Source organism: Gouania willdenowi, chromosome 13 (genome assembly GCF_900634775.1).
Source record: "Gouania willdenowi chromosome 13, fGouWil2.1, whole genome shotgun sequence".
In the NCBI taxonomy this organism is placed as follows: domain Eukaryota; kingdom Metazoa; phylum Chordata; class Actinopteri; order Blenniiformes; family Gobiesocidae; genus Gouania; species Gouania willdenowi.
This window is the reverse complement of record NC_041056.1, coordinates 821309-836308: the sequence shown is the minus strand read 5'-3', so window position 1 is coordinate 836308 and position 15000 is coordinate 821309. Positions and strand designations below refer to the sequence as shown.

General features: G+C 38.1%; 1 protein-coding gene across 4 annotated transcripts in view; it reads left to right on the top strand.

Annotated features, from left to right (window-relative positions):
* Window positions 1-15000, top strand: part of nova2 (NOVA alternative splicing regulator 2) — a 77953-nt gene that overhangs the window by 49280 nt on the left and 13673 nt on the right. For all 4 annotated transcript variants that reach the window (XR_003675344.1, XM_028464145.1, XM_028464144.1 and 1 more), the window contains one exon: window positions 11122-11288. Coding sequence is in view for 3 of the 4 variants with exons in the window: in XM_028464145.1 (XP_028319946.1) it covers window positions 11122-11288 (167 nt within the window). In the remaining variant the exon portion in view is untranslated. The remainder of the gene's footprint in view (window positions 1-11121; window positions 11289-15000) is intronic.

Below are 15000 nucleotides of genomic sequence, written 5' to 3'. Positions count from 1 at the left end.
TAACAGAAATACACAAAACGACTTCAAAAATATCAGTAGAATATACAGAACGACAAAAACACACAAAAACAAGAGAACGACATAAAAAACGATAACAAAAAAACTCAAAAATCTCTCCAAAAACATTAAAAAATACACTAAAAGATATAAGATACACAAGACAACCAAAAGATATCTGGAAGATATAAAAAAATGACAACCATCATAAACAAAAATAACACAACAAGTTACAAAACAATTACAGAAATACTCAAAAATGACTTAAAAAATATACAAAATTACACAAAATAACTAAAAGAAAATACAAAATTACCGAATGACACAAAAGGATAAGAAAGATACACAAAGCCACTGCAAAAATATTAAAAAAAATAATAATAACAATGACAAAAAACACAAAAATAACAGAACAATGTTTAAAAAAACACCTTATCAGCAGGAACTTCTCTGTCAGTACCACGTCTTCATCATGTTTAACCAAACAAATACAGAGAAGACAGTCTTTGTTCGCTTTACTTTGGGAGCTTTAAGATAAACGTTACAGCTGGTGAGGCTGAGATGAAGAGATATAACATGAGATCTGTGAGAAAACATGGATTAAAGAAAAGATTGTGTACAACATACGTGAGCAACTGGTGGCCCTCAAGAGAAACGTAGAAAAAGATGAAAAATACATTATATTACTGACAAAACACACAAAAATTTACAAAATGATAACAGAAAACCCCCCAAAATTACACCAAAAAACACAAAATTACAGAAAAATACACAAATTGACTCTAAGAAATATATAAAAATTACAAAAATACACAAAATCACTGCATGATATCAGAAAATATACAGAAAGACAATAAAACAATAACACAAAAATAACGATGACAGAAATACACAACAATCACTTCACAAAACATACAAAAATACACAGAAATACACAAAATGACTCCAAAAAAATTACATATAAAGACAAAAGGATAACAAACATACACAAAAACGCCAAAGATTATACATGCTGACAAAAATAACAAAACAATGACAGAAATACACAAAAAAATCACTCCATAAAACAGAAAGTTATACCAAAACATTAAAGTATAATAAAATACACAAGGCTACTAAAAAACATCAGAAACATATAGAAAATTATAGCAAAAATACACAAAAGGCCTCCAAAAAAAAACATAGAACATTTTAGAAAGACACAAAACCACTCCAAAAATATCAGAAAAATAACAGAAATATACAAAAATTACTCCAAAAAACATAGAAAATGACACAAAGGAGGCTCTTTGACTCAAAATAAAAAAATAAGAAAAGGTCGCAGCACTAACATAAGGTATTTTCATATTATAATCAATATTTTTAGTTTAAAATTTCTGCTACAATTGAACGATATTAGTGTGTGGTGTGAACATTGTGTGTGAGTTTTGACAGTTGGTATCAAACCCAGGGTTCCCACGGTCATGAATTTCCTGGAATAGTTATGGAATTTGAACTATTTTGGAAAGGTTTTGGAATTATAGAATTATAATTTTCCAGCAGTGTAGTTGAGCAGGAATCACGAGGTCTCACAATTTCACACAAATTCCCTCTCATTTATCAAACTGCGTAGGTTAGATCACTTCAGCTGGCGAACGCTAAAAACCAGGAAAAAAAAATACGCAAAAAAACAAGATGCTTCAGAACTAAGTCATGGAAATTTTGATAAAATATTTTGAAATAGTTTTGAAAAATCATTGTGAAAAAAGTGTGGGAAAATCCTATTTTTACTTCTTCCTTCCTTTTGCATTGTCTGTATTTTACATCAAAAATGAAAAAAGCACATGATTTTAATTAGAGCATAGGTCATTTGGTTCCCTGGGCAACAGTGGAGTAGCCCAATAGAAATATATAGAATAGAAAATAGGCAGAAGATCAGCAGGTATAGTTACAGATATTTAATATTAAAATTCAATTAAGAGAAAACATGTACAGTGATTGTAAAGGATGTGTTTCATGTTCATTATCCCTTTTTAAATTGTTATTTAAGAAAAAAAACATTTGGTGTGGTGGGTCAATTTGGCGCCCCTCCGACAGATGGCGCACGAGGCGGCCACCTGGGTTGCCTGGCGGGAAAGCCGGCCCTGATATTAATACATTAATTAACATTTAGAAGAACATTTTGGAGCCCCCAAAAAGTATCCAGTATTCCTTGGGTTCCTAAAAATATTAAAATTAAAAATAAAGAGAGAGACAAAGTTATTCCAGTGTTAATAACTGCCCATTGATACAAAGTGAGAGGCTGGGTTGTCCTCAATGGGACATCAAAGAGAAAAGTGGGCGTTTTGTGGTGAAACTCCAGGAAAGAAGCAGATCTTGAATGAAGCGTGATGAGGAAAGTGAAATCCCAGCTGCTGTTAGCAGGACATGGTCTCTGGATGGAGATAAGCAGCAGGAACGAGGCTTCTGATTGGACGAGAGCTGCAGGTTCCACTGAGTGAAAAAGTGACGCCAGGGCTGAGGAATTCAGGCCTTTTATTTCTGAACTCTTTGTGATTCCTGGGAGAGAAACTGGCCTCGTTCCTCCTACAGATGGAGAAAGAAAGAAAGAAAGGACGGATAGAGTGTGTTTTAATGTTACACACACACACACACTTTGCCCGTTCCACTACGACACACACACACACACACCAGCACCAGTACACACAGCTCCATGGTGACCAGTTCTTTACTCTGCTGGGACGTTCTGTGTGAGCTTAGCATGTTAGCATTAGCATTAGCATCAGAGTGTCACAATGACAGAGAACATAGAGCAGTAAACATGTAGTCAGGACCCCATTTGGGGTCACGAGACACTGGCAGGGGGTCACCAGGTGCCTTAAAAAAACTAAGATTTTTTTTTTTAACAATTTGAACCGATTTTTGCTTTTTTTTTCTTCTTTTTTTTTAACATTTTATAACTTTTTTGTCATATTTTTGCTCCTTTAAATGTATTTTTGCTACATTACTCTCATTTCTGTGACTTACACATCAAATGTCAATACATTTTCAGCTCTTATAAACCTTTTCCACCATTTTTGGTCACTTTGAACCATTTTATTAGTGATTAAACCAGGATTTCCATCTTTAAGATGATTATAATAATAATAATAAACGTTCCAGGATAACAGTGGATATTATTCAGATGAATAAATAAATGTGGTTATCACAGATTCATAGAACAATGGACCATCATTTTACTGACTTTATGGATGGACCCCAAAAATCTCTCCCCTTTATTCCCCCTTATAGATGGTCCTGTCTCCACATGACTGTTCTTCAATGTTCATGTCTGTGTTCAACCACCTTCAGCTACAGTGGGGGTCCCTGCTCTATGGGACCTTTATTTTGGAGGGTCCCTGCTCTATGGGACCTTTATTTTGGAGTGCCCACTCTCTGGACCTTTATTTTGGAGGGTCCCCACTCTCTGGAACTTTTATTTTGGAGGGTCGTGGGTTGAAAAGGTTGAGAACCAGTGTCTAATGAGAACTTGGTCAGGCTACAGTAGAACAGGTCCAACTTTCCTTAGTGCTGCTGATTACATCAGCACACACACACACACACACACACACACACACACACACTCCTGCTTTTGGAAATAACAAGGCATGACATCACCAACAGCTGCATGGAAATGTGTGTGTGTGTGTGTGTGTGTGTGTGTGTGTGTGTGTGTGTGTGTGTGTGTGTGTGTGTGTGTGTGTGTGTGTGTGTGTGTGTGTGTGTGTGTGTGTGTGTGTGTGTGTGTGTGTGTGTGTGTGTGTGTGTGTGTGTGTTATGTAATCCCTGCAGTGTTTTATCACTAAATTCCCTCGTCCTCTCTCTCTCTCTCCTCGGATTCGTTCGTGTTTCAGTCGTTTTCAGAGGCTCGCGTCTGTTTTTCATCTCAGTGCTGAGTCGTTAAAGTATCAAAACACAACTTTCACCAACACACTTCCCTTATGAATGTGTGATGTGGTCCTGGAGAGCTCCTGTCCTGCATGTTTCACACGCTCCAGCGCTGGTTAGCTCAGTGAGCTACATGATGACATCATCATTATTAGATTCATGGTGACACTCGTTCTCCCTCAGTAGCCACGGTTACATGATGTTTTTTTATTCCAAAACAAATCATTTGTAATGAAAGTGTTCTGCTTCATGTTTACATGCTAATAGTAATTCTGAATTAAGGTTTATTCAATTCCTCTTTAGGTCTGTTTGTTGAAAGGCTCTGATTGGACAGAAGGAGAACATGACCTTTTAATGTGGACTATAACACAGAACACCACACATTACAACTGTTTTATTTTAATTGTAGTTTTGAATCAGCAGCTCAACAATAACACATTGTTTCACGTTGGACCATAAGAGAGATAGAACCTAATCACTGGTAAATAAAGCTCAGTAAAACTCCAGAAAACAATAACCAAGAATAAATATTATGTCCCTGGTAAAGACAGTAGCTCTAATAACTGGTAAAATGATAAACTGGTGATATTACAGTCTGTACATGCAGTACGGGGACACATTTACTCTGTCTCTGGGTCCTAGTGCCTGTCCTCCGGTGTGTACTGAGGTCTGTGTGTGTTTAATAAGTCCATGTGAAAGTCTGCATGTTTATGCCTCCGTCTATCATTATATCCTTATATCCATGTCTTTTAAAGCTCTGATTAAATACTCTCGGCTGGAGTTGGGGCAGCAGCCATCTTGGATTAAATCGTCACAAGCGCAAAACGACCTGAATTAATTTAAAGCGACTTTAACCAAGTGTTTGCAAGAAATAAACCAGCCACTTAATTCCCATTTAAGTTTAATTCAGAATTAAATTAGCATTAGGAATGAAGTGTTTACAAGTTTAAAGAGGAATTAAAACTCCCATGTAAACGTGGCCAGTGATAGGAGCTCTAAGTTGATCCTGGAGGGTTGTTGAGGAGCTTTTAATTTAATTTAAGGCATTCTTCTGTTGTTTATTGTGTTTTTGGAACTATTTTGTGGTTATTTTGTGTATTTTTTGATGTGTTTATTGTTTTCAAAGAATTTTGTTATTTATATTTTTTGTTTAATTTTTTGTCTTTGCTGTTACTTTGTAATTTTCTGTTTTTTTGTGTGTTTTGGGAGGTATTTTATGTACTCTGTTGGGTTTATTCTTCTTCCAACTCCTTGATTTACAATTTTTGGTTTGGATTTGTTTTTTGGGGGCCGCACTAAATTAGTCTGAGGGCTTCATGTGGTCCCTGGACCACCAGTTTCCCATGCTTTACTAAGCTATTGCTAATATCTCTTAAATGCTCATTTTAATTTCTCGCTGAGTTTTATTCCCTCATCATTTAAATCCAGATGGAGTTTCTCATGTTTTGGTGTCAACTGTTAAATTCTAGTAGAAGTTTCTTAAAGAAAGGAAATAAAAATCATCTCAGATTAAATGCTGTGTTTCATGATAACGTGAACGACGCAAATTTAGGAGCATCCCCTGTCCTCTATCAGGTCCTCAGACTGGCTAAGGCTTTATAAACACTATTAAGCGCTTTGGAGGAGTGAGGTGTTAACAGACGCTAATCCATCAGATGTGATCAAAGGTAACGAGTTAACCTGAGATTATCCTCAGCTTTAGCACGTCTTCATAATGAGCTTAAACAACCTGTCTGTGTCTCATTATGTGTGTACTGTAGCCTTAGTGTGTGTGTGTGTGTGTGTGTGTGTGTGTGTGTGTGTGTGTGTGTGCTGCTTTTTTAGACGTTAGCTAGTTGTGACACTAACGGTGTGAACCTCCCTATCCGTGTCTGTATCTGTATGTGTGTTTGTGTCGTACCTGTGAACATATCAAACCTGAGGCTCTGCCGTCACTTCTCGTCTCGTCTCAGATCCTCAGGCTTCTCCAAACTTAGGAAACTTACTTTACACGTAAACTCACAGCCATTCTTTACTAATCTGACAACTGGGTTCTCACTGTGGCCCTCCTGCCCCCGGCTCTGTGTGTGTGTGTGTGTGTGTGTGTGCACTGACACACACATTTATTCTCACCATGTCTGTTAATGTCAGTGCACCAACAGAACATTTACAGAAGCAGTCTGAACGTCTCCTCTGTGGAAAAAAACCAAAGCAATTCAGTCAGAAATATTTACAGTCATTTTTAATCAAAGTCAAGTATATATGATTTATATATATTTATATAGCGTTCAGTACATGAACATAGTGGTTCTGCCCCCCACCCCCTCCCATATCCACTGAAAATCAGATTTCAAGCATTTTTAAGGAAAATGAAAGACAAATCAAAAGTATGAAAACACATTAAAAAATACACTAAACGATAGACATACAGTATACACAAAACTGCTACAAAACAACTAATCTACAAAATGAAATTACTAAAAAATGCACAAATTGACAGAGAAATCAACAAAATACTACAAATATACAAAAATATATTGTTACAAAACATGTATGTGAGGCATTTGTCATTTTTTCAAAAAAGGTTAATATACTTTTTCTTTTCTAAACGTGAATATTCAACCTCTGCAGATCTTCAAAGTGGAAGATTATTCTCTGTGAAATATTTCATTGTTTGTAGTTTTAAACACATGTTGATCTGATCGTAGAGTTCTGTGATTTGTTGAGATAAAATGAAATAAAATAAGAAATATACGGAGGTTAAAAAGCTGCAGAGCAAAGACCAGCAGAGGAGCTGCCATTTAATCACTGACGAGGGAACTGAACGGATTCTGTCGCGTTGACACGCCTCTGGTATTTGTGTGCGTGTGCGTGTGTGTGCGTGTGTGTGTGTGTAAACCTGATACAGAGGCACGAGCACGCTGATGTTTCTTAGGTGTTTATTGAGTAGAGTGTGACTTTCACCAACGTTCCATCGACTGCTTCGCCAACAAAATTAAAGCTTCTCTCATTAAATCATAGAACACACACTCATCTGAGCTCCTATAATTCAGTTTATCTCTGATTTAAATTCATTTCTTGAAAACATTTTTGCCTACATTTGTATTTTAGATGAAAATATGGAGTGATTTTTAGCAGAGATTTACAGATTATCACAGAAGGGCTGCAGAAAATATGGATTATTCCTACTACAGTCAACAATTTTACTGAATGTATGACCAAAATAAAGGAAAAAACAGTTTTTTATATGAAAAATCCAAATAAATTAATGCAAAAAAAGTGTAATTTAAACTGAAATGGGGTGTGTCACCCAGAAGATGAGAACCTCTGAAGTAATATAAATAAACACTGTAGTAGGTTTGAAAACTGTTGTTTTTTGATGACTTTTCTTTATCAAAATCTGCTGTTATTTGCTCTTTTCTTCACCCTTTTGTCCAAAAAATGTTTTGTTCATCAGAAATAAAATAGGTTAAAAGTGAATAAAAAGGGTGGTGAAATGGGATTTTAAAAAGCACAGAAATTGGTTAAAGTGGCCAAAAACGGACAGAAAAAAATAATGAAAAGGGTTCAAAGTGTCGATATTGGAACAATTAGTTGAAACTGGTAAATAATGGGCGTGACAAATGGTGAATGTGGTTAAAATGGAAAAATAGTCATGAAATCTGGTGAAAAGAGGTTAAATAATGGGTCAATAAATGTGATATTATGTGAAAAAGTGGTGAAAAGGGTTTATAAGTGCTGAACATGTCTGGAAAGTGGAAAAAAATTACAGAAATGGGAGTAATGTGGCAAAAATACAATAAAAGGATCAAAAATATGGCAAGAAAAAGTGATGAAAATAGGTTAAAATATAGTAAGTTTGGTTTAGTTGCAGAAAAAAGGTAAAAATGAGCAAAAATGGGCTCAAATTGTATAAAGAAATATTCTTAGTTTCTTGAAGGCATCTGGTGACCCTGTCCTAGTGTGTCGTGACCTCAAATGGGGTTCTGACACCAAGATTGAGAACCCCTATTTTAATGCAAAATGTGGACATTTCTGTGGATTTATTTTAAATCATTTCATAAAACCACTGATTTGTAACAGTTTGTTTAGAAATACAGGACAAAATGTGACCTTTATCCGTCCAGTCAGACGAGTTGGGGAAGGTTTGAGATGATTGACCCCAATGGACAGTTGTGGTGTACAGTAGTTGTCGAGTTGGATTATTATTATTATTATTGGATGGATGCTGTGGTTTACGTCTGTGCAGCAGCTGAAATAAAAAAAAGTCCAGGAATCTCGTCTGGTTCTGTTTGATGATGAAACTAAAGCAGTTCTTTGTTACGTTAGCGGCTGTGGAACAGCAGCAGCATCTCTAGTGACAGCGTGGCCTTTCCTGCTACACACACACACACACACACACACACACACACACACACACACACTCTCATGCCAAGACAATGGCCTGCTAATCCTCGCCTCTGATTGGATGGGAGCAGATTACCCAGAGGGCACCAGCTGTCAGGGAGAGGCGAGGCCCAGTTTTCTCAGTATCAACACACACACACACACACACACACACACACTGTGACGGTCAGGTCACAGAACAAACAGAACAGACGACATTCTAACATTAAGAAAGAAGTCAAGGTTTTGTCTTCCTGCAGGAATCTTATTGTGAAAGGCTGCACTTCCTGTGTGTGTAGCAGTAATATATATATATATATATATATATATATATATATATATATATATATACACATTTATTTCAGAATCAGGGATTTGAATCGGCTGTGATCTGACCTGCACGTACCTGGGTTCTGGTGACGTACAGGTCCTGGGACGATGTAAGGCTGCGGCCAATCACGTTCTCTGCAGAGCTCTCAATGCGCTGTAGTCTTTGTCTCTGACAGTGGTCCCAGCGTACCACACGGTGATGGAGGAGGTGAGGATGGACTTGATGATGGCCGTGTAGAACTGCACCAACATCTGTGCAGGCAGCTTAGCTTTCTTAAGTACATCCTCTGCTGGGACTTTTTGATGAGGGATCTGATGGTTAGTTCCCACTTGAGGTCCTGGGTGATGGTGGTGCCCAGGAAGCAGAAAGAGTCCACGGTGGTGATGGGGGTGTTTGTCAGGGTAAAGGGGGGCTGGGGGGCTGTGGTCTTCCTGAAGTCTACGATCATTTCCACTGTCTTCTGGGCGTTTAGCTCCAGGTTGTTGCCACTGCACCAGGACACCAGCTGGTTCACTTCCCTCTTGTAGGCAGACTCATCGTTGTTAGAGATGGGTCTAATGAGGGTGGAAGTGCAGTGGTTGGTGTACAGGGAGAAGAGCATGGGGAAAGAACACAGCCCTGCAAAGCTCCGGTGTTTGTTCGTTGCACAGGAATTTGCACCCCTAATCAGGAAGTAGCAGCCCCAGGAATGAGATATCAGTAGATTGTGATCCCTCTCTGGCTGCAGCAGATAACCAATCACACACGGTTTGTTTTTCTGCAACGAGGTCACGCTACTTTAGCTTTTGTTTATTGATGATACATAAAACACAACATGACGAGTGTATGTGGTCATTTATACATAAAACATGTTATTATAACTTTTAAATGTTCCTCAATAACTGTTCAAAGTATGATTCATTTTTATTATTTTATGATTATTATTATTATTGTTAGAACATTCTAATTGGAATTCTGATGACATCACTGTTGATGACATCATCAGTGTTCTAAAAGAGTGCGGGCCAGAGCCAATCACTGAAGAGCCCACCCTCACACCACACCCATTTTGGAACATTAGAACATTAGAACATAGCTCTTATTTTCTCCAGCGATGATGTCATCACTCCTACCTCTACAGTGATGATGTCATCCTATTTCCAGTGTTGTTATCCAATCACTGAAGAGCCCACCCCCACGCCCTCTCAGCTCTGTCTGAATCACTGAATAACGGACGCACACACTCGGGGTATTTGGAAGTCGTTGACAAAGATACTGAACCGTGGAAATATTCGCTCCACAAACACACAAACACACACGCACACAGACGTTCTTTGCTTTTATAGATAGATTATGTAGTTGTGTATTAAAGCTGTGCATGGCTGCTAATGCTAAATCATCCCATGTTTGTTGTGAATCCAAAGACACAAACACAGATTTCCCTCATTTGTTTATAGCGTTACACGTGGACTTTGTGTTGTGTTCATGGCAACAAATGGATTCCAGGCCTTTGATTTGGCGCCCTGGTGTTTGTAATACGCCATTGGCTCTAGGCTCCGCCCCCTACATGCATGTGACTGCTTTAAAAAAAAGCTCTATTCCTGCGCTGCAGAGAGGGAGGAGACAGGATGGGCCACAGACGCTCTGCTGGGCCCAGATAAGAGCAAAAAGCCGGGAATCATGGGAGAGAGTGAGAGAGGAAGAGGAGGGAATGTTGGCCTTTTTATTTTACTCAACAGAACAGCTTTAATGTCTCTGTCTGTGACATAATTCACATCAGCACTTTCCACACAATTAAAGAACATTTTTTTCTGCTAAGTGGAAAATCCTAGTAAGAAATGTGATGACATTGCGCTTCTAAACCTGTGGTTCAAGACCTAAATGTGGGACATAGTCCCGTTTGTTTTTAGTCCATTTTAACCCCCAGTAATAAACCTGCACTTTGTTCACAGCTGATATAAATCTTTCAGTGTTGTAAAGTTCAAGCAGAGGTTTTGGAAGTGACTGTGACTTCCTGCTGATTGGACAAAATCCTGGAAAAAGGACGTGAACTACGGTGGTGCATTCAGGGACTCATCATCGTCATTTTCTTCTAAAGTCACACGTTAGCCTGTCACAAGTCATTAGTGGGCTTTAATTTACCATCTTTATTTTTCCAGCTCATTCTTCTTCCTTTTTTCTGTCTTTTTTTCTGTTCCTCTGCTGGATCATTTCCCAGTGGGGTTCATTACGTTCTCCTGGTGTGTTCCTCTGTCTCAGAGTTGTAACGTTTTCATTCAACAGAACGTTGGAATGAAGAAAGGAAAGTGTTACATCCCTCTAACCGCACATTTAGAAAAAAGTCCTTTCAAAGTAAAATACTCTGCGGTGGTGGTGACTAAATAAAGAGTTTTGACACTTTTTGTCTCTTCCTGTGAAGCCAAGTTATTGAGTCATAAATTAGCATGCTAGCTAGCTGATGGTGCTGAGTTCACACGCTGACACTGACCCGTCTGTGTTTTTTCTCTGTGTGTGTGTGTGTGTGTGTGTGTGTGTGTGTGCAGGAACGACAGAGCGTGTGTGTCTGATACAGGGAACTGTGGAGGCACTGAATGGCGTCCATGACTTCATAGCAGAGAAGGTGAGGGAGATGCCTCAGAGCACCCAGAAGACAGAGCCAGTCAGCATCCTGCAGCCACAGACTACCGTCAACCCAGACCGCGTCAAACAGGTCCGTCATATACATTATTATTATTTTTATTATTATTATTATTATTTATTTGTTTTTGATTTTTGATTTTCATATTTTACATTTTTATTAAATTATTTTGTTATTTTTTTGTTATACTTTTATGTGCCGTCTAATATACATATTCTTATTTTCTCTGTTTATGGTTTTAACAAGGTTTTTTTTGTTCCTATATTTTATTCATTTTAAATCTACGTTTTCATTTTTCTAAATATGACTTAGTTTTTGGGATATTTACGTCTGTTAAGGTGGTTTGTTTGTTTGTCTGTGATCAGGATTAAAAGTTCTTTTGAGTAAACTTTGACCAAAGATGGACGTTAACGCTATTGGAGGATTACATTTAGGAAGAGAGCCAGATTAATATACTGATACAGAATCAGAATTCCTAAATTGCTTTAATTTTCTTGATTCTGGATCAGGTTGAAAAATTGGAAAATAACTTAAAATGAATGTCTCGGTTTGTAACGGACGTTCCTCAGGTTGGTTCTTTGATTGTTCCACTGATTTCATCCAGATCACATCCCAGTTGTGCATTTCATCACTACTTAAAAACAAAGGGGTGTGTCCATACATTGTGACCTGATGTATGGTTATTAATGGCAATATAAATGTATTCCAAGTCTTAAAAATGTAAATGATCATGGTTCAAATAACTGATCAGATCATGAAAAGAGGAGATTTAAAGAGGAAAGAAAATAATACGTTTGTATTTGTTTCTCAACAAAGTTTGACCAGAAAAAGGAGACAGGACAACTTCAACATGTGACCCACTTTAGTCTGTGTCTCTCTGAGGGACAGCACGTGTGAGTGAGTTGTGTCACGTGGCTGGCTGGTTGAACTTATGCTGGAGACGATGGAGGAGATTCCAGATTCTCCATCCTTGCCTTCTGTGTGCGTCTCTATACTATCTGTGTAAACCTGTGAGTGTGGGCGGGGCCTTGTGCTCACAGGGAGAGGGGCGGGGCCAAGAGGAATATAGAAATAGAATGAATGAACAAACAAAAAACAAGGAAACAAAAACAATGGATGGATGAATGAATGGATGGATGGATGGATGGATGGATGGATGAATGAATGGTTGAATGTATGGATGGATAGAAACAGAGAAAGGATCCAATCATAAAACTCAGTAAAGTAGTAATAATCTTTTTGTAGCCCAGCCCTAATAAATAATGTTAAACTACATAAATAATCAGAAGTGATGAAGTTTCTACTACACTTTCTACAGTGACTCATTAAACAGTGACAGTCATTCTGATCTGTCCGTGCACACACACACACACACACACACACACACACACACACACCACACACCACACACACACACACACACACACACACACACACACACACACATGCGCATCTCCAGGCTGCAGCGCTAGCACTTGATCCTGAGGCAGACTGACGGCTGACTAATGCATTCTGGGAGGATTGGAGCAGGCGTCAGGAGACAGCCCAGCTAATAGCCCATGATATTTAAACACTTATAATAGTGGCCAAATCCCCCTGTTGCTCTTCAGGCTTTTTTTAGCCATGGATGGTTTGTGCCCCCCCCCCCCCCCAGATATCAGCTACAGTCCTGCATCCAATACTAATAAATTCAGGTTATACACAACATAACTGGGATTTAGGAAGAAAGGAACCATATATGGATAAAAACACAATGAAGGAAGGAATAATTAAAGTAGTGAGAAAAGAAAAAAACACAAACAACAGAGCGACAAATACGGCATCGACCAAATAAAATAAACAAACAGAGTAAACAAATGAACAAATAACAAAACAAATAAACAAACACTTTTTTTAAAAGAACAAATTAATAAAACAAATAAAAAGAATCTAACAAAAAACAAGCAAATGAACAAACAAATGAATGGATAAATAAATACATTTAAAAAAGCAAGAACTGTCAAATAAAGCAAATAAATATTGGATGGATGGATGGATGGATGGATGGATGGTTGAAGGACAGATGGGTGAAAGGAATAATTGATGGACGGATGAATTGAGACAATGATTGATGAATAGATGGATAAATGGATGAGTGGATTGATGGATGGATGAATGATGTTATAAAACAAACATAATAACATTAGTTTTATTTTGTATTCCTCTTTAAAAGCTCTAAACTGTATTCATCCATCATCCATCATCCATCCATCCATCCATCCATCCATCCATCCATCCACCCATCCATTCATCCATTCATCCATTCATCCATTCATCATCCATTAATCCATCCATCCATTTACCCATCCATTCATCCATCCATCCATCCATCCATTCACCCATCCATTAATCCATCCATTCATCCATCCATCCATCCATCCTCCATCCATCCATCCATCCATTAATCCATCCATCCATCCATCCATCCATCCATCCATCCATCCATTAATCCATCCATCCATCCATCCATCCATCCATCCATCCATCCATCCATTAATCCATCCATCCATCCATCCATCCATCCATTTGTGCGTCTGTTGTCTGTGATCTGTGATTGGTTAGTGAGGAGGGCTTTGATCAATGACCTCATGATGTTCTCTTCAGGTCTCCACAGCTTTAAAACACATCCTGTCTCTGATCATCTTCTATTTCTGTCCTGGATAAAATATTTTCTTCTTCTTCTTCTGCTACTATTGTTGCGTAGCGCGCGGCTGTCATAGCATGTGGCGCATTGGCATGTAGCGTGTGACCCGTGGAGGGCGGGGCCATTAGTGATGTTGAGTGAGGACACAGAACAAACCGTGGAAGGGCTGCGACATGACGTGATGAAGATGATGATGATAGACAGATCTTAGCTGTGGTGATGGAGGAGACACGCAGCTGCTGCTAGCATGAAAACAAGGCGGCGCAGCGCGACACAGCGCTCCTTTAGGACCTGATGAGGGAGATTTACGAGCTCTCAGCAGCTCCTCTCACAACGTGTGAAGCAGGAGAAAGAATCCAAAGATTTCACTCCTCTGTGATTGCTGTTGTTTACACCCCCGGGTTGCCTCTTATGAAACAGGAAGTGATGTCACCAGCAGGACGTTAGCGCCTAAAATAGTCGCTATTATTTGGCAAAGGCCATAAAGAGCCTTTGAAGAATGAGTCACAGAATAACTCACATAAGCAGTAATTAAAGTCAGAAGAGTTGTTATCACTGACAGGAAACATGTCCTACAACGATGAAGAACGACGATGATGATGATGAAGATGATGATGATGATGATGAAGATGATGAAACCTCTAACAGTGGATGACAGTCATTTGTTACAGTTTATTTTCATTTTAAAATCTAGATTTTGTGCATAAAATCTGCAACTAATCACTAATCATTTCACATATTTTTGTGTTTTTTGGAGTCACTGTGTATTTTTATGTCATTTTTGTTGTGGTTTTCTGTGTTTTTATTCACTTTTCTGTCATTTTGTGTGTTTTTGTTGTAATTTTGTGTCTTTTTGGAATCATTGGGTGTATTTTTGTAGTAGTTTTTGCATATTTCTTTTGTATATTTCCCTGCTATTTTTCTGTTATTTTTGTACGGTAGTCACCTTGTGTGTTTTTGGAGTAATTTTGATCAATTTAGTTGTCTTTTGTGTATTTTTATTGTGTTTTTGGAGATATTTTATTTAGTTTTCTGTCTATTTGTGTGTTTTTGTTGTCATTTTTCTGTTATATATGTTTTTCCAATCCGAGAATACAGGGA